This window comes from Mizuhopecten yessoensis, unplaced genomic scaffold (genome assembly GCF_002113885.1).
Source record: "Mizuhopecten yessoensis strain PY_sf001 unplaced genomic scaffold, ASM211388v2 scaffold7065, whole genome shotgun sequence".
Taxonomy (NCBI): Eukaryota; Metazoa; Mollusca; class Bivalvia; order Pectinida; family Pectinidae; genus Mizuhopecten; species Mizuhopecten yessoensis.
Genome location: NW_018406863.1, coordinates 379,820 through 400,845, shown reverse-complemented (window position 1 = coordinate 400,845; position 21,026 = coordinate 379,820). Strand labels below are relative to the sequence as shown.

General features: G+C 34.9%; 1 protein-coding gene across 1 annotated transcript in view; it reads right to left on the bottom strand.

The window, feature by feature from the left end:
* Window positions 1–2,680: 2,680 nt before the first annotated feature.
* LOC110453038 overlaps window positions 2,681–21,026 on the bottom strand; it is a 19,295-nt gene continuing 949 nt past the window's right edge. Inside the window, exons 2-11 of the mRNA XM_021501856.1 lie at window positions 20,674–20,851; window positions 19,380–19,684; window positions 18,293–18,328; window positions 17,901–18,044; window positions 16,285–16,335; window positions 15,398–15,520; window positions 11,793–11,840; window positions 10,857–10,961; window positions 10,178–10,284; window positions 2,681–3,182 (exon numbers count right to left, since the gene is read on the bottom strand). Of these exons, the coding sequence (XP_021357531.1) occupies window positions 3,003–3,182; window positions 10,178–10,284; window positions 10,857–10,961; window positions 11,793–11,840; window positions 15,398–15,520; window positions 16,285–16,335; window positions 17,901–18,044; window positions 18,293–18,328; window positions 19,380–19,684; window positions 20,674–20,851 (1,277 nt within the window). The 3' untranslated portion in view covers window positions 2,681–3,002. The remainder of the gene's footprint in view (window positions 3,183–10,177; window positions 10,285–10,856; window positions 10,962–11,792; window positions 11,841–15,397; window positions 15,521–16,284; window positions 16,336–17,900; window positions 18,045–18,292; window positions 18,329–19,379; window positions 19,685–20,673; window positions 20,852–21,026) is intronic.

Below are 21,026 nucleotides of genomic sequence, written 5' to 3'. Positions count from 1 at the left end.
TTTTGACGCAAAAGGACTACTTTATTCCTGTTAAGAATGTGAAATTTGGCAGCAAAGGACTACTTTTTCTGCTTATACTGTGTTATTTGACATAGAAGGACGACTTTTCCTTTTTTAGTCTATGTAATTTGACTTCAAAGGACTATTTGTTTTCTCGACATTATGTGATGTGTTTTCCTTATACTTCTCTGCTGTGTGTCAGTAAAGGGCTTATTCCTACTGATCCTTTTATAATTCTTCTCTGCTGTGTGTGAGTAAAGGGCTTATTCCTACTGATCCTTTTATAAAACTTCTCTGTTGTGTGTCAGTAAAGGGCTTATTCCGACTGATCCTTTTATAATACTTCTCTGTTGTGTGTCAGTAAAGGGCTTATTCATACTGATCCTTTTATAATACTTCTCTGCTGTGTGTTAGTAAAGGGCTTATTCCTACTGATCCTTTTATAATACTTCTCTGCTGTGTGTCAGTAAAGGGTTTATTCCTACTGATCCTTTTATAATACTTCTCTGCTGTGTGTCAGTAAAGGGTTTATTCCTACTGATCCTTTTATAATACTTCTCTGTTGTGTGTCAGTAAAGGGCTTATTCCGACTGATCCTTTTATAATACTTCTCTGTTGTGTGTCAGTAAAGGGCTTATTCCGACTGATCCTTTTATAATACTTCTCTGTTGTGTGTCAGTAAAGGGCTTATCCCTACTGATCCTTTTATAATACTTCTCTGCTGTGTGTCAGTAAAGGGTTTATTCCTCCTGATCCTTTTATAATACTTCTCTGCTGTGTGTCAGTAAAGGGTTTATTCCTCCTGATCCTTTTATAATACTTCTCTGCTGTGTGTCAGTAAAGGGTTTATTCCTCCTGATCCTTTTATAATACTTCTCTGCTGTGTGTCAGTAAAGGGTTTATTCCTCCTGATCCTTTTATAATACTTCTCTGCTGTGTGTGAGTAAAGGGCTTATTCCTACTGATCCTTTTATAAAACTTCTCTGTTGTGTGTCAGTAAAGGGCTTATTCATACTGATCCTTTTATAATACTTCTCTGTTGTGTGTCAGTAAAGGGCTTATTCCGACTGATCCTTTTATAATACTTCTCTGTTGTGTGTCAGTAAAGGGCTTATCCCTACTGATCCTTTTATAATACTTCTCTGTTGTGTGTCAGTAAAGGGCTTATTCCGACTGATCCTTTTATAATACTTCTCTGTTGTGTGTCAGTAAAGGGCTTATTCATACTGATCCTTTTATAATACTTCTCTGCTGTGTGTCAGTAAAGGGTTTATTCCTCCTGATCCTTTTATAATACTTCTCTGCTGTGTGTCAGTAAAGGGCTTATTCCTACTGATCTCGTATTTAAGCACAGTAAAGGACTTATTCTTGGACCCAGCATTTTTAAGGAAAATGTGCACTTTCGGTGCATGTCTTGCAAGCGGGGAATATCAATTGCCTGTAGGTCGTCAGGATAAGACTATACACTTTTGGAATAGTCTGTGGTGTGTCGGTGAGGGCTACCTATTTTCAGATAATTTTATCAAGTTCCGCAGTGTAGGATTAATTTTCCTTAATCTTTCTGTGTTATGATATATATGAGTTTGCTTTTTCCTTATCCTTCCGCTTATTGCGTAAGCATAGAATTACATTTCCTGACAATTTTATAAGTAGTGTTCCAGCCTAGGGCTTTTTCTTACAGTTGGAAAATGATCCATATCACTTAATGCTTGCATTTTTCTGCATATTTATCATCGATTTCTCTATGCTGTTCTTGGAGGATAAAACAAACATATATTGATTTGTATCAAGGTAGTTCTCGTAAAATAGTTCCAACAAGGCCACACGTGTGTTGTCATTGGGAGTATCATAATTATATGTCATGATCGACCAACACAAATACGTTAAAAGTGACTGACCATTGAATGACTTCTTGATCAAGACCTATGCACATCGATTGTAACACGGATAAATGTTAGACGATGACTTGTATGAATGAAGCTTATCTTTGCTGTCAAATAGGTTTAAAAATATATGGAAGCAAGCATCCTCGATACTCCAGGGGTTGCGCTCACTTTCGCTCTCTACACCCTGGAACATGTCATAGCGAAATTGAAGACACGAACATAGCTGTTTGATTCGTCTCAGGTAGAAAACTGTCCTTTGAGGATAACAGAGGTGCGATACCCGATTCAAAGCCAGTCAATTTGTACCGTTATGTGACCGCGATATTCTTTGAACATCAAAGGATCGAACTAGTCTTCTTGTCTCATCCACAAGGTGGCGCACACTGATCATGAGTCTTCAGTTTTGCTATGACATAGTCCAGGGGTGCAGAGTATCGAGGATGGAAAGCGGGATTGTTTTACAAGCCAAGGGAGATAATCCTAACTAAGTGAAAATATCAGTTGTATTTATTAGTAACTATTAAATATCCGAATATTTAACTTACTTTATGAAAATGCCCGTTTCAGTTTCTATGTACTCAGAAAAATAGTGAATTCTGGTATATTTGTTTTCAGTACATGTTTCATAATCCTGCGTTTTCAAGACTACTTAAATTTTAAGCATGCAAAAATTCTTTCTGATACTCAACCGATCACAGCATTTAAAGGCAACAAATCGACAGAGATCTACGTTCTCAGTTGCCCCTCTGTTCCGCCCTCCACAGAAATCGTGCAATTAATGAGGAAATCAGTGCCCGGATGCAAAAACATATTTATTTCAAGTATAGTGGTCATCACGACTTCAGAACACGTCTGAATCTCGAGTCATGTCTGCCAGTGTTGGTAGCGTACACTTTCCCGTACTTTGTGTGTCTTATACCTGACGCAAAATGAGTGTTATTGATATATATATATAATGCACACCTTTTAAATGATGTTTTTCGATTGTTGAACTCATAGATGGGTATCGTGCAAAACTTTGTTTAAACATGCAGAACAACTATACGGTCCGGTCGAGTGTTTACGTGCTCAGTTCTGGGTAATACCTATACCCAAAGTGGCGTTACATCTGAACTTCTACACAGGTGACTGGTTGGTTGGAAGAAGGCCTTTCATGATGGCACGTGCGTAATTCTTGACAGCTTGTTGCATATTGTTTGTACCAAAAGAAGGAAGCTTAATGACGTTTGGTGGCTGTAGGTCAGCGGTCATACTGACGTCTCGGTAATTATTCGTGAATCCGCTGTTGTAGGTGATCTGAAAAGTCCAATAGTATGGCAAGCCAAGTTGTCATTTATTCATGGAGCAATGTTGATCCAGTACTTAACCAAATTATATAAGATATCTCATATATTATATAAGATATCTTATATATTATATAAGATATCTTATAAACATATGAGATATCTTATAAACATATAAGATATCTTATAAACATATGAGATATCTTATAAACATATAAGATATCTTATTTTAAGTTTATGAGATATCTTATATCTTTTATAAGATATCTTATATACTTTATAAGATATCTTGTAAAAGATATAAGATATCTTATAAAAGATATAAGATATCTCATAAACTTTTCTTTATAAGATATCTTATATCTTTTATAAGATATCTTATATAATATATAAGATATCTTATATCTTTTATAAGATATCTCAATTAATTTTCTTTATAAGATATCTTATATATTATATAAGATATCTCATAAAAGATATAAGATATCTTATAAAGAAAAGTTTATGAGATATCTTATAAAGAACGAGACTCTCGCGAGACCGACAAAGAAGAAATGTTTGAAAATGACTGCTCCCGTTGTACTTAGATCACGAGTCCGATAAACGGGAGCTGTGTAAAACTAGCTTATTTTTCAACAGGAAGTATAACTAACACCAATATAGAATTTTAGTTGATATATTCAAATATTAATTATTATATTTACGCATACATTTTAAAATATTAGTGTTAGGAATCACACATTAATATATTCTAAAATGGCTGGAATAATCCAGAGTTATAAACTTTTCCGAAAGAAACTCGAGTGTTCTAAAGAGCCATTGAGAACTTAGAAAATGTCTGTGAAGTTGCTACATGTTTATTTATTCAAATGACAATTTAGTTTCGTTGGCCTAAAATCCAAAGGTTTAGATATAGTTCTTATTAGTGAGAATCACTGTCATTTATTAATCTGTTGTACGTCATTTTCAACCAGAATGAGACAAATGAAAGTAGTTTGCTGAGGATTTATATTGTGAAGGTGTAATGATGCCAAACTCGGTAAGAGCGCAGAAATATTGTCATAATCAGTCACCACATACTCAAATATAAAGTGAGATTTTAAAATTCATCTTGATTTATGTTATTTTTCGTACACAGCCTCGTTGAAGAATTCTAGTTTGGTTTGATTTGGGGAGGGGGGAGGGGTTTGGTTTATATTATTAATGAGGTCTTGTCTTATAGTTGATGTCAGAAAGCTAAGCTGAGTTAGTTGATTCAACATTTATCATTCACATCACTTGTCTTCTTTGTTGTAAGCAAAATTTATTGATTTCTGCTGATTTTCCTGTGTTATAAATTCATGGTTTAAAGTTTGTGTTCATGTATTTTGTGAGTTAACAGGTAAAGGACATGTACATCTGTTCAGTGTTCTTCCAAACCAATCAAATTAGTTAACCTACCCTCAGTGAGTCGCCCACCCCAAGTAGCTTGTTTAGATTTTGTCCCATTTTTCAAAGACTGTCCTATATGTTAATTTAGACCTGGTGGTATAGAATCTTGCAATCTACCAGATATAAGCAAATCTAAAATACACGAAGAATATTTATAATGAAATACAATTTATTATACCCAGGACATTAACTGCTTATTTTTACATTTGATCTAACTTGACCTCTCTAGGTTAATTTTAAGTCCAAGAAAAAATTCATAATAAAATATATTTATACTATATATGTGTACATATCACTATAGCAAGGTTATTTTATTATATTAAATTAATCTCATCATCTTTATTTATGAAAAGTGACTGGCACTAGATCATAAACTTAGGGAACTTAGATATAATTTCAAAAATGAAGAATGTCTTGTATTTCAGTTCCTTTTCCAAATTAATTTTATCACTCAGGGGAGCATATGGTACAAATAGGACTTTTCCCCCAAAGTTTGAAGCAGATTCCAAGAGAAATATTCAGTTTACTGATACATGTGCTTAACATTTGGGTTCAAGACTCAAAAACTTGTGGATAAGTATTGTATAACTCTTTTTAATAATAACATCTAGGATAGATATTTCAGCCCAAAAACATTTTTTTTTTTGATACAGAACAAATTCTGTTTGAGAATCAACTGTTTTGAACAGTTTTTTTTTTAAATATATAGCACCGACACTCAATCCATATTGATATGAAATATTTGAAATTTGAATATTTCTATAGTGCATAATTCCATAACCTTAAGTCTATAGGGACATGTCAAATACTACCAGGTACTCGTTTATATATACAATGGAAGATATTATATATAATGAATGGGCATCACAGTATATATATATATTTTGCAGCACACTTAATAAGCATGTGACATGTCCCTGTAACCCACATCTAATTATAGGTAAGTAGTGGGATTATTAGTGGAAGCCAATATCAACACATCCAACTAATACAGTACTTTAAAACAAGAGCCCCATGGGCCTAACAGGTCACCTGAGTTGTAATGCAATTGTTATTTGTTGTTGTGATATGTCAAAAATAAAAATTACATATATATATATGTATAGCAGGGAATTTTGCCCCTCACCAGGGAGGAATTAGTACCCAAGGGGTTGTGAAATTCACATTTTGATTAAGCACATCAGGATATTTCCATCCATGAGAAGGTTTTTTAACATATCTGGATCTGGAAGTAGACAATTATTGTTTGAGCTATTTTGGCCCCTTTTGGCTCCGCCCCTCAGGCCCTTAGCGTCCACATGATCACATCATGTAAATGTATCCCCTCCCCAAGAGTAAAAGGGCGACAATTGATAAAAAAAACCTTAAGATATACACCTCATATACATCAGATATACACCTTCTAAACATCAGGTATATACCTTCTATACATCATGTATACACCTCCTATAGGTCAGGTATACACCTTCCATGCATCAGGTATATATACCTTCTATACATCATGTATACACCTCCTATAGGTCAGGTATACACCTTCCATGCATCAGGTATATATACCTTCTATACATCAGGTATACACCTCCTATAGGTCAGGTATATATATACACCTTCCATGCATCAGGTATATATATACCTTCTATACATCAGATTACACCTATACATCAAGTACATCTTGTATGCATGCACATATACATGAGGTATATGTAAGGTCCATATTCTCTGTAGGTAAGGTACCTCATCTTTATAATAGTTGTCTGATATTGGTTCATATTGATTGCATGCACAGGAAATATAACATGTTTGCTTGTGCTGGAGTTTCCCATTTATGTTCCCTTATTGTGGCCTCTCAAGAACAAGAAGCACAGGCACATTATTAATAGCTCACCTGGAATAATATTTTTCATTAAAAGTTGTTGATTACCTCTTACCATACAGGAAATATCAGCTTGGGGATCTCAACAATTTCCATGTTATGACTGAAGGAGTAAGTCCTCAGGGATGGGGTGGGCTCCATTAGGGACTATCTTGGTATCATGAGTGTTTTTCCTCTGCATGCCCAGCAGCATTTGGATGGGATCTTTACTGATTTCATGTAAAATTTGGGGACTATAAGCCCCTTGTGGCAGGGCAGGACCCTGGCGCCAATCATGTAAGCATGGATGTATTCAGATGGTTACATGGTGGGGGATCTTAATTATCTTTACACCCAAACTTCCTCTATTGGCACCCAAATGCTCTGGCCCAGTGACTGATTTGCCTCTGTTTTTTTCAGACCTGAGATATGCTACAATTACAGGTTTTTGAAGATGAAATGTCTTATTTTCCTCTTTACCGGAAATATACCATGTATATACTTTGTATCATGTACATTGTATCTTCTGGAAAATGAGTCAATACACTATATATAATAGAGATGATAAATACAGGTACCTTATGCAATGAGGCTGTATTATAGAGGATACCCTTACTAAATAAATAAGGACTTTTTATGTACCCTGTATACCACTCTCTATATACCATTCTTTATATACTCTGTAAACCACTTCTTATTTACCCTGTTTACTAGTTTGTATAATCTGTATACAAATCATTATATAACCTTCTCAATATTTCTTTATAAAGATATCTTTGTTGTGTTTTATAATAAACAAGAGGCACTGAGTTAGGACAAGTCTTTCTAACAAAAGTGTATCCAAGTTTTGATGCTCAGCAATATATTATATATATATATATTACTACATCCAGGTATAACACATGTAGTTACTACTACTGACAGGTATTACACATGTATATATTATCACAGATAGGTATTACACATGTAGTTACTACTACAGACAGGTATTACACATGTATATATTATCACAGATAGGTATTACACATGTAATTACAACTACAGACAGGTACTACACATGCATATACTATCACAGATAGGTATTACACATAAATACTACTACAGACAGGTATTAAACATGTACTACTACATACATGTATTACACATGAATATACTATCACAGACAGGTATTGCACATGTATTTACTACCACAGACAGATCATACACATGCATTTACTATCACAGACAGGTATTACACATGTATATACTATCACAGACAGGTAATACACATGTAATTACTACTATAGACAGTTATTACACATGCATATATTATCACAGACAGGTATTACACATGTATATACTATCACAGACAGGTATTACACATGTAATTACTACTACAGACATGCTGTAAGTGTTACCATGTATCTGGCTTGTGTGAAATGCCTTTTAGGTCACAAAATACAATTGTATCTCTACAAAATATATCTTATAAGTGATCAATATCTCAAAGACTTTAAAGAACATGCACCTGATGATGAAATATCACTTATCTGTATACATATGTATCAAATAATGAAATATTACTTCTTGTCTGTAATAGTATAAGTAAATACAAGTTTATAACCAGTTTGAAACAATGAATTAATGTTCCTTACATTACAGTATATTGATAGAACATAGAATTACAAATACATAAGTATGTTCTTTAATGTCTGTGATAGTTAAAACAATTTTATCTGAAACAATATAATTAAAGATACATAGCCTGTCTGTGATAATAAATACAGGTGTATGACCAGTCTGAAACAGTAAATAAAAAAAAATGTCCCCATGTCTATCTATATGTTATACTCCACAGAGACCAAAATGGCTTTAATGCGGTCTGTGATAAGCAGCCGAAACAATTAATAAATGTTCCTAATATGTTTAATGTCAATTACCTGTCTGTGAATTTGTACGGGTAATATTACAATTTTATCAAATTTCTTTAAAAACATTTAGAGGAAATCCGTGAAGAAAATCAAGATAAAACATTTTAATGAATAAATTGTAAGTAATACATGCAGTAGGATCGTTTTCCTTCAGTTATGAAATACATAGGAACATCCATTTCTCCACCACTTACCCCCCATCTACTTTATAAAGCTTAACCTTTTAAAATAATGTTAATACCGCTATAACCAGACCTATTTGGTGGCATTAAACTCCTACTTTCACTTTCACATACTTCATTTCCGGTTAAGAGATACGTACGAAACTAAGGCTTTCGATTTAATGCTTTACCGAGCGCTGTGGAGGAGGGTTTATTATCTCAAATTCAAATCTCGTTCTTTATAAGATATCTTATAACCGAATTATATAAGATATCTCATTTAATTTTGTTTATAAGATATCTTATATATTATATAAGATATCTTCTAAAAGATATAAGATATCTCATTTAATTTTCTATATAAGATATCTTATATCTTTTATGAGATATCTTATAAAGAAAGGTATATAAGATATCTTATAAAATATATAAGATATCTCATTTATTATATAAGATATCTTATAAAGTATATAAGATATCTCATAAAGTATATAAGATATCTTATATAATTAAATAAGATATCTTATATAATTTGGTTAAGTACTGGATCAACATTGCTCCATGCATAAATGACAACTTGGCTTGCCATACAATAGTGTCACAATTAAACAATATTTTAAAGTCTTGTTTTAAGTGATTATCTTTTACAGGTTGTTTTTGTTGTTCTCTTTTTAGTCTTTTCTTCTAAAACAAAATCGTGTTTTATTTTACAATCGATTAATACCTTAATGGCTCATTACCACAATAAAGACAAAAAATGCGCTAGATTATTTGCCACCTAATACTAGTTTAAAATAATTATGACAATTTGAGACAATGGTGACCATGTTGAATCTCTAACTGAGCCAACTACAAAAACTACACTCGATAAGGGCAATACTGAGAACATCAGTTCTGCACCAATGTTTGCTTAGAATGACGAATAGTTCGAAAATGCCTCGGCAAATTAGAAAACATGGATACCGTATTGTATAAAAGATTTCGGGTCTTTAATCAACCCGAAAAAAGAGCACTCGTAAATGTCAGGTCTAAGAGAAGATTTTGACAAAATTTCTATTTCCATCCAAGCCTCCACTCCTTCCCCTCCCCCACACACCCTACACCCCTCCCCCCAAAAATGAATTATCATGAACATTAAATGATCGTTTGTACAACGTTTGGTTAAAATTAGCCTCGATGAACTTGCAAAATGGAAACTTACTTCACCTGGTCCAAAGGTGTGACATACCGAATCATGTGTAATATATTAAGTCGTACTTAAGTTGTAACAAATGTATTTACTAGTTTCCATTATTCGACCCATATCCCTATGCCCCAATCGTGACTATGTCCTTCCTTTACACTACATTTAACACTAGGCAAAGGAAACCTTCGACAACAAAATCAAGGTCGTCTGATGTCCACTCAGGTAAATCACATACACAACCTTAATATTCGTCTTTAAAGACTGACTTCTTTTTCAATTTTTGATCAAACGCTAGAGCTGCTTCATAATGAATAAGATTACCATCCCTTCATTACACCCAGGGAGGCACAATCTAGATAGAACGATTTAGCTTGGTGCAAATAATTTATGTACTCTAGCTTACAGTGTTCTGTTTAAATAATCGCAAACCTCTTTTTAAAGTTTGAATATGTAACGCAAAAAACTCACGCTTTTGATGAAATCTTGTTTAGTTCTTACGGCATCAAATATATCTTTTGTGCGCTTCAAACGATTTGTGATATCTTGTGACGTAGGTAGAACGCTTTGTCCGCACACTGGAAATTAAAACAACGTAAATAATAGTATATCTCTGAAGATTAACCTACAGAGTTTGGTAACTTTGGTGTGAAGACAACAAGACAATTACAAAATATAAAAATTGAATTGAAGTCCGTGTAACAGGAAAATTATCCATTTTTTTTTTTATTATTTTTTATTTTATTGTTGAAGCATATAATAAAACAGTTATGAGATTTCGTGATACAAAAGTTTAAAAATTACAAGAAGACTGATTATCGAGGCCTTTCGCTGCTATACAGCTCCAAAAGAATTATTTTATTTTGAAGTTTTATTCAGTCAACGGTACAATAAGGCGGACGAACATTATGACGCAATACACATTACGTCTTAATAAATGTACGTCCACTCTATTGTTACGATGTATAACGTTGTAATTTACGTCCGCTTTGTTGTTAAAACGTATAACGTTGTAATTTACAACCGCTATTTAGTTACGCTGGTTGATTGTACCTATAATATAAAATCATTGTCATGCAGAGCTGTATAGCAGCGAAAGGCCTCGATAATCTGTCAAAATTATTGCCACAAATCATTGATTATTACTCACCGTCAAGTATCATGTTTTTTCTAGGATCCGGACAGGACTCGGAAGCACACGCTGTGATAAACGCATTACATTTCCTATTTCTATAACATTTAAGGGTCTCCGACTCTATAAAAAAACACAAAAAGAGTTCAAAGTTAATGAATCGATCATTCAAACTTCTGAAAGCGTAGATATGTTAGCAGTATTCTAATTTTAGAGTTTTCTGCGTTTTAAACATTGCGCTTATTTATGATCGCGCTAACTTGTGTTTCTGATTATAGTTTGCACTAATTTATGATCGCGCTAACTTTTGTTTCTGAATATTGTTTGCGCGTATTTATGATCGCGCTTACTTATGTTTCTGTATATAGTTTACGCTAATTTATGATCGTATGTTTCTGAATATAATTTGCGCTAAGTTATTATCGTGGTAACCTATGTTTCTGATTATAGTTTGCGCTAATTTATGATCGCGCTAACTTATGTTTCTGAATATAGTTTGCACTAATTTATGATCGCGCTAACTTATGTTTCTGATTATAGTTTGCACTAATTTATGATCGCGCTAACTTATGTTTCTGAATATAGTTTGTGCTTATTTATGATCGCGCTAACTTATGTTTCTGAATATAGTTTGCGCTAATGTACGTTCGCGCTAACTTATGTTTCTGTATATAATTTCACTAATTTATGATCGCGCTAACTAATGTTTCTGTATATGGTTTTCAACTAAATACATTGCCAGCGCGCCAATTCATCATTGCTCTGATCTGTAAATATTCGATAATACACTAAAATATTGGTTTGCTAAATGAGGTACTCTGGCAGTATGTTGTACGTGTTGCTGAATCAGTTCAGTTTCTTTATTATGTCATTTATTTTATCAAGATTGTAACGTAGAATGCTGTCATTTATATTAATGTTATCACTACATATTTTTACGCTATTAATACATACCGCCATTGCTTGGGTTCCTCGCCCCTGCTCCCATCATCCTTGCAGGCACTCAAAAGTAAAGGAAAGTTGTTATTCTCGGTATAGGTAGGAGACAAATGCTTATTCTTACCATGTGTTTATGTGAGTTATGTATAAGACATGCGAATGACATAAATAGTCGTTTGAACAACGTAAATTATATCTGTTGAGCGGAAATGGCTAAATTCGTATGAATGTCTAAATTGATATTTGCGTTACGAACAAGATAAAGAATCTAATGAATGATTTAGAAATGCTGTAAATGTATTTATATTATTTTTATATAAGAATTACAACTGAAGTAAGAACGATTTGCATAGTCATATGCATGACTTAGAATGTATAAAATCGAATTCAGTTTGTAGATATTTGTTGTTTGGACATCGCAGTACATAGTGACCTAAAGATCACAGTACATAGCGACCTAAAGATCGCAGAACAAAGTGACCTACAGATCGCAGTACGTAGTGACATAAATATCGAAGTACAAAGTGACCTAAAGATCGCAGTAAATAGTGACCTAAAGATCGCAGCACAAAATGACCTTCAGGATCGCAGTACAAAGTGACCCAAAGATCGCAGTACAAAGTGACCTAAAGATCGCAGTACATAGTGACATGTACATCGCACTACATAGTGACCTAAAGATCGCAGTACAAAGTGACCTAAAGATCGCATTACATAGTGACCTAAAGATCGCAGTACAAAATGACCTTCAGGATCGCAGTACAAAGTGACATAAAGATCGCAGAATATAGTGACCTGTAGATCGCACTACATAGTGACCTAAAGATCGCAGTACAAAGTTACCTAAAGATCGCAGTAAATAGTGACCTAAAGATCGCAGTACAAAGTGACCTTTAAGATCACAGTACATAGTGACCTTCAAGATCGAAGTACGTAGTGACCTAAATATCGCAGTACATAGTGACCTAAAGATCGCAGTATGATGTGACATAAAGATCGCAGGACAAAGTGACCTTAAGATCGCAGTAAATAGTGACCTAAAGATCGCAGTACATAATGACCTAAAGATCGCAGTAAATATTGACCTAAAGATCGCACTACATAGTGACCTAAAGATCGCAGTATATAGTGACCTAAAGATCGCAGTAAATAGTGACCTAAAGATCGTAGTACATAATGACCTAAAGATCGCAGTAAAAAGTGACCTAAAGATCGCAGTAAATAGTGACCTAAAGATCGCAGTAAATAGTGACCTAAATATTGCACTACATAGTGACCTAAAGATCGCAGTAAATAGTGACATAAAGATCGCAGTAAATAGTGACCTAAAGATCGCAGTACAAAGTGACCTAAAGATCGCAGTAAAAAGTCACTTAAAGATCGCAGTACATAGTTACCTAAAGATCGCAGAAAATAGTGAACTAAAGATCGCAGTACATAGTGACCTGTAGATCGCACTACATAGTGACCTAAAGATCGCAGTAAATAGTGACCTAAAGATCGCAGTAAATAGTGACCTAAATATCGCAGTACATAGTGACCTTAAGATCGCACTACATAGTGACCTAAAGATTGCACTACATAGTGACCTAAAGATCGCAGTATATAGAGACCTTAAGATTGCACTACATAGTGACCTGTAGATCGCACTACTTTGTGACCTAAAGATCGCAGTAAATAGTGACATAAAGATCGCAGTACATAGTGACCTGTAGATCGCACTTCATAGTGACCTAAAGATCGCAGTAACTAGTGACCTAAAGATCGCAGTAAATAGTGACCTAAATATTGCACTACATAGTGACCTAACTATCGCAGTACATAGTGACCTAAAGATCGCAGTACATAGTGACCTAAAGATCGCAGTACATAGTGACCTAAACATCGCGATACATAGTGACCTAAAGATCGTAGTACATAGAGACCTTAAGATTGCACTACATATTGACCTTAAGATCGCAGTATATAGTGACCTCAAGATTGCAGTAAGTAATGACCTAAAGATCGCACTACATAGTGACCTAAAGATCGCAGTACAAAGTGACCTTAAGATTGCAGTACATAGTGACCTTAAGATCGCAGTACATAGTGACCTAAAGATCGGAGTAGGTAGTTACCTAAAGATCGCAGTACATAGTGACCTAAAGATCGCAGTACATAGTGACCTAAAGATCGCAGTACATAGTGACCTAAAGATTGCAATACATAGTGACCTAAAGATCGCAGTATATAGTGACCTAAAGATCGCAGTACGAAGTGACCTAAGAACACAGTACAAAGTGACCTAAAGATCGCAGTACAAAGTGACCTTAAGATCGCAGTACATAGTGACCTTAAGATCGCAGTACATAGTGGCCTTAAAATCGAAGTACATAGTTACCTAAAGATCGCAGAAAATAGTGAACTAAAGATCGCAGTACAAAGCGACCTTAAGATCGCAGTACAAAGTGCCCTTAAGATCGCAGTACAAAGTGCCCTTAAGATCGCAGTACATATTGACCTAAAGATCGGAGCAGGTAGTTACCTAAAGATCGCAGTACATAGTGACCTTAAGATCGCAGTTCAAAGTGACCTTCAAGATCGCAGTACATAGTGACCTACAGTCGCTAGATAGTTTAAGACACGTGAACCTTGTAAACTAAAGACCGGAATACCCAGTGAACTAAACATCGGAGTAACTGATTAGCTAAAGACCAGAGTAATAATTGAGATAAATGCCGGAGTCATTACTGAACAAAGGACCAGAAACACATAGTACACTTAAGAGTTAAGTCAATAGTGACCTAAAATTGGGAGTTCGTGGTGAGCTCTAGAGCGAAGTACCTGATTGGCTAAAGACCGCAATAAAAATTAGCTTAAAACTAGAGTAACTAGTAAACAAAATACTCTTCTGCCTAGTGACCTAAAGACTGGAGTAACTAGTGCACAAAATACTATATTGCGTCAATGATATTGACCTAAACACCGGAGTCACCAGTGAGCTAATGACCGGAGACACTAGTGAGTTAAATAGCGGAGATCCTGATGAACTTATGATTGGAGTAATTAGTGAGCTAATGATCGTTCGATTATTCTTGGACAGACTATCAAATCTAGAAACCATAATGAATTGAACATGCTGCAGTACATCGTTAGTGCATTTCCAGTAAGTTACCATGTATACTCGGATTTATGTGGGTCAACGATAACACATATATACATTGTATCGGACAACTTGACAATTACAATTTGTGGGAGTTAACAAAGGATACGATTTAAACTTTATTTCACTTGATTGAACTTTTATCAAAATAGACATTTAGTTCAGGTGATACAAACTAAGATGAAACATTGAAACGAATCCAACGTGACACATTTATCTAATGATATTTCAAAAACAATATTGCATTTATTTCATCTTCTCAAAAATCCAACAATGATGATGGACGAGTAGAGAAACTTCTCTGATACTAAGAAATACTGTTTGAAGCAGAAAACGACAGGTAGTTTATTATGAGGGGGGAAACGAATATGAATGATCAGGGTTTTGTTTAGTATTGTTTAACGTCCTATCAACAGCTTTGGTCATTTAAGGACGGAATAAGGACATGTTCAGAAAGAAGCTCCGGTATGTAACTTACTGCTCCATGGTATATGTTTCTGTATACTCCCCAGCATGGTATTTACAGCGGTAGTGCTGTTTGGAGCTATAGTCTTCATCATGCTTTGGACCATTTGCATCCATCGCTTTATCCTCAAATGACCTACAATAACACAGAACTAGTAACAAGGTTTACATAAATTAAACATAACCTCAACCAGCAAAGCAACTCCTAAGGATTTATATCAATGACAAGTAACGATGCACACGAACAATCAACAGAAATAATTAACTATGCAAAGTTTTATGAAAGACTAACAACAGAAGCCAATCTCAGGTGAAACAAGCGCAGTATACAATAATTCAGACATGCCAGGTGTAACAATACTGGTCAATGACGAAACAAAAATGTATATTTAATATACAATAACCGGTCACGTCTGAAGTAGCATTAACAGTCTAAAACATAACACTATAGACGAAACAGTAGTAGGCAAAATGATATTATTATGAAAGGTTATTCCATGTTTATGTTTTCGCAAGGTATCCTGCTACCTCATATGTCAGAAATATGAATTAAAAATTGAATTCATATTGAAAGATTTCATGTAATTCAATATTCATCAAAGTTGGTACCAGATTTTCATGCGTTATTTGAAAACATGCTTTGTAATGTGCACGTTTTTTCTGTACGAGTCAGTTACTTTTAAATTTACTGCAATAACACAAACGTCTATTCTATATGTTTCAACTTTGTAGAAATCTCAAATATTACTAACTAAAAACTACGATAAAAAGCTAGTTATATATATCTATTGATTTGTCCTATCCTTTGTCAAAAAACCGGTTTGTATCCTTATCAAATACATACAAATATGGGAAGAATAGCTCTGCTTGAAACATCAAAATATAAAAGTTGCATAGTACCTTCAGGCATTTTCCTCGTAGACGACCTCTTTATTCTTGGCATCGAAAAGCCTGCAAACAGACGTTGAAAATAAAAAGTAAAAATAAACCGAAATTATCATATATTAATAATAATAATAATAATTCGACGTTCTTATATACTGCTTTATCACAACCTAGTTCGTAGGTCGTCTCAAAGTGGTTCACTAAATATAATTCGTGGTTATAGGGCCTTTGCACCCAGCCAAAATCTTTCTCAACTCCCTGTGGAGCATACAGCCGGTGCTGCCATTTAGGCGCTCACATCTAGCATTCAACCATTCTAGCACTGCCAAACCACGTACTCATTTACAGCTGAGCAGACTGGAACAAGCGCAGTTAAGTATATTGCTCAGAGATACCACACAGTACCGTGTCGTGACCCGAACTCGCAACCCTTCGGCCACGAGCCTGGAGTCCTACCACTAGACTACCGTGCCTCCTAAGATATATATTTTATATAAAACAACGAGTATGTAGTATGAGTATAAAGCGTAAACTTTGAAGGTAAATTAATCAGGAAACCTGTAGAGCCATGTGGCGAGTGAACGCGGCTAGTTTTCAAGTCGGTCGTAAATATATGGGTTTCCAAAGTCATAACGATAGTATAGTCCAAAATTGTCACTAGATCCGAATCAAGCCCATGAAAAAGACATAAACATGAACAATTACATATCACAACAAATGACACGAACATGAAACATCACCATAAAGCAATACTTCGTCACATAATAGTAGTAGGCTTTGGGTTATGTCCCCTGGCCGAGACATACCTAACAGGGTCTGTAAAAATGGTAGGTTCTACTCCTGCTTAAAGCTCAGCAATTTAGGAGTGGGGCGACTGGTTCGCCCGTTGTCAGTATAATGTGACCGGATGGGGTGTCCTGCTAGGTGTCTTCGGCAGTATGTTTCAGTGAGGTAGCACTATAAAGTCTGTATCAGTTCCGCGTTATCACAAGGAGACAAACACGAACTTATCGCAGCCTTCCAAAACACACACGCATACACTACACACATGCTTCTTGCACATAGGGTAGGTCGTCCTTAAATGACAATAGCTGTTGATAGGACGTTAAACAATACTAAACCAAACCAAACTTAATAAAACTTGCTGATGTGTATGCATATCTCTTTGGATTGGTATAGCCGAAGGCTCTTTGTAGTGTTTAATCTAGCTTCAAAAATGTAAGAATGTGCACTCAAGTTAGCTTAACAGATTGCTAGATCAAAAATATAAGGAATGGTAACGAATAAATCTATCTACATAGCCATATGATCTACGTGCAAGCGAGTTGTTGCCGTACGTGATGAATATAACGTCTAACGATTCGATACTCATGCTGTTGGTAAGTATTCCGTCTTTGCGTATTGCAGAGTTATCTTCTCTTTTTAACAGGTATTGATTGCTACGTCATTTGTTTGTGAGAGTAACGTCATCAAGTTTTGAGAAAACGATGTAATGTTTTCACACAAACCAATGACGAAACAATCAATACCTGCTCACAAGAGAAGATAACTCTGCAATACGCAAGGACGGAATAGCTTTAAATACATAATACGGGCGAGACAAGTTCAATGTTTTGTATTAATGAACTTACCTTTCCCCATGTGCATATATTTCTTCATGTAAGAAGACATGACGTCTGGATTGGCTTTCTTTTTGGAGCCAGCCTTCATCATCTGAGGTAATCCTTCCATTATAGACTTAACAATCTTAGTCCATCTCTTCGACCTTACACGTTCTGGTGGAATGAACAAAATGAAATAGTAATACTTCGACATACAGTAAATGGATGATGTTATAAGTTGGCATTTTTATTCTTCTTCATCGGCTTATTTCAAATGCTAAAATCCGATTATAATGGTAAAAATAAACATAACATAGTTTGCTCATGTGGGAAATTAAAAACGTTTACTTAATTATTGTATTAAATGTCTTATGTTCCCACTTGTTAAATTACTTATGATTTATATACAAAAACATATTTACCCGAATCTGTATTATCCGATCGCTTTATTCGTTGCCCTGAAAGAAGATTGCTTTCTTTAGTAACTCTGGATTTTCAAAATTCACAACAAGTCATAAGGTTACCTACATTGTATAAACCGAAAGCACATGATTGTTTCAAATTTTATAAACGTTATTGTTTTCATTATGTTTATCTATTTCAGCGGAAATCTCCTTTTATTAATCAATTTGTTTACACATGTTTTATGTCAATAGTACCGCTGAGGTTATGTAATAATGTTTTTTGTTTCCCCTTAACTAACCCCGTTTAAACTAGCCTTTTCCTGGAAAAATGAACATGGAGACCCATGAAAAGTACACAGAGAATAACAAAAGGTGCTCCGGAAGGGTAAGCGTCCTCTGCTTTATCGACGACACACGTCATTAAGGTCAAGGTCAAATCTAATAATATGTAATGTTAGTCCCTGATACAGAGAACTGGAGTAGTGGTTTATAAAAGAACAAGACATAATCACAAATATCGACCTTCATATTATACAAAGAAATGGCATTGTTCTCAATGAGATGATAATGATTACTATTAAACCTGTCCATAGTGTCATTAACCTTCATCTGAAAACTCTGTGTTGTAAGTATGTCCGCCAGCGGTTAAAATCTACCGCGGAATCCTTGATATTCAAAAGCTTAACTATCTAAGCACTAGGTCGAAATTATATACCAGTCTGTAAGCCAAAAGAAACGTAAGAAAACGAATAGGCAGTACTTAGTTCAAGGAGCAGCCAGAAGAAACGTATTAACAAGGGTAAACATTTACGTTAAACTTAGGTATGTAAGCTTGTCTTTTACTTAAAAGAACAATATATTGAAGTTTCATGAGGATGTGACAAAGGCTCTTTTTTAAAATTGAAATTTGAAATCGATAGAAAGAGAAAACAATAGGAACTGATACAGTCTCTCAAATAAGGGAGGGTGAACCAAATATATAAACCAAGTTAGGTGTATTGATGACAAAAATGATAACGAACGTAATTCTGGCAATACAAATAATACATTTCTATAATTAAAACCCTCTATCTCTCTCATACAGACAATGTGTAACGATGCATACCTTGTTGTTGTGGTGCCTGGAGGGCTAACTTTGCATCATTGACAGCTTTTCCTATATCGGCAGCAGACGAAGAAGCCCATTGCTCACTCAAGAATTTTTGGAAAACATCAAGAAGAGGGCCAGCGTCGACAGCAGGGTCAAGTACAGAAAACATCGTTTGTTGGACCCTTTTCGTTGCTCTTTTGATAAATTCTAAAAACGGTTGTTCGTGATCTAGAATTAGCTGACATATTTCGTAATTGTTGTCGGTGTAAGAGCAAAGAGACATCAGAGCATTACTGACTGAAAGAACTTTACTCGGATTACTGAAAGAACAATCATGAATACATTAGTCAATATTGACTAAAGCAATGAATAAGGTAAATACGACAGAGAACCGTAAACGTCAGCACACTTCTCAGTGATAGTTGCATATGTCTGATTCAAATATATGTTTAAAACGAGACCGGTAAATAGTCTAGGCGGTCACCTGAGTAACATTATGGTATACGCGAAAATATTGAGTACAATAAAACGCGAGTGAATAAAGGATAATGACATAAGAGTTTGGTATAATCCGTAAGTAACTTACTCATGTCGCTGTGGTTTGAAATTCGGATCATTTTCAGTTATCTGGAGAGTCATTGACGGCGGTTTGTTGAAAATTTGATCATTTCAATCAAAGAACAACTCGATTGAAGGTTTTATTGTACTCTATGACCGTTTTGCCCCCACTCCCCCGGGAAGTAAGCCACTGGTGTAGTGTAAACTGTGCTCTCATTCCGGTAAAGTCATTAATGCCAAGTTTACAATTGGTTTAATACATTCAGTCGTTTTGTAGAACTTGAAAACGTAAAAGGTTACCGTAAAACGCACCACGACGGAAGATGCACGATCAGAGAAGGTCAATCTAAAACTTTATATCAGACGACCAAAACTAGATGGGCATAATTATCTTTTCCCCAATTATCTTCCATGAGAGAGAGAGAGAGAGAGAGAGAGGTTAGTAAACAATACATCAGTTAACATATAGAGAACTAATTAACATAGGAAATGTGCCATAAAGACAGCCTATAACGTACAGGTATGTATCTTTTAAGAGCTTAACATTTAATAGCATGCATTAGCTTTGTAGATATTTCCCAAAATGTTTTCTACATGGAGATTTACGGTAAATTTTGCGGAAATATCTCTCGTGCATAAAAAGTAGTAATTGTTTAATCATTGTCATTCCTTCGTTTGCTCAACTTCCTACATATCAAGTAAATCCCATGCATTCGTTTCCTAATATATAGTTAGTACAATGGTACGGTACCTTTCTTTATACTTGCCGCTGAGGCACTCGGCACACTTATAGTACTTCTTGCTGATTTCAACTTTGCATTGATTGATATCATTGAACATGGTAGGATTATTTTCAACTGAATACTTGGTTGCCTTCAGTTCAAGCCCAACCTGTTCCAGCAGAGGCCGGCGAATGGCTTTGTTAAATTCTAGAAAAGAAAAAAAACATGAAAAGAACGTTTTTTTGAATAGAAAAGACGATTCGTGAATGATTAAGTTAAATTGAATAAGAAAAAAAATCCGATAAAAAGACAATAAAATATAAGATATGAATAGCTTAATTGTGTGTTAATGTGTTGGTTTGTGATGGGGATTGGGGGGGGG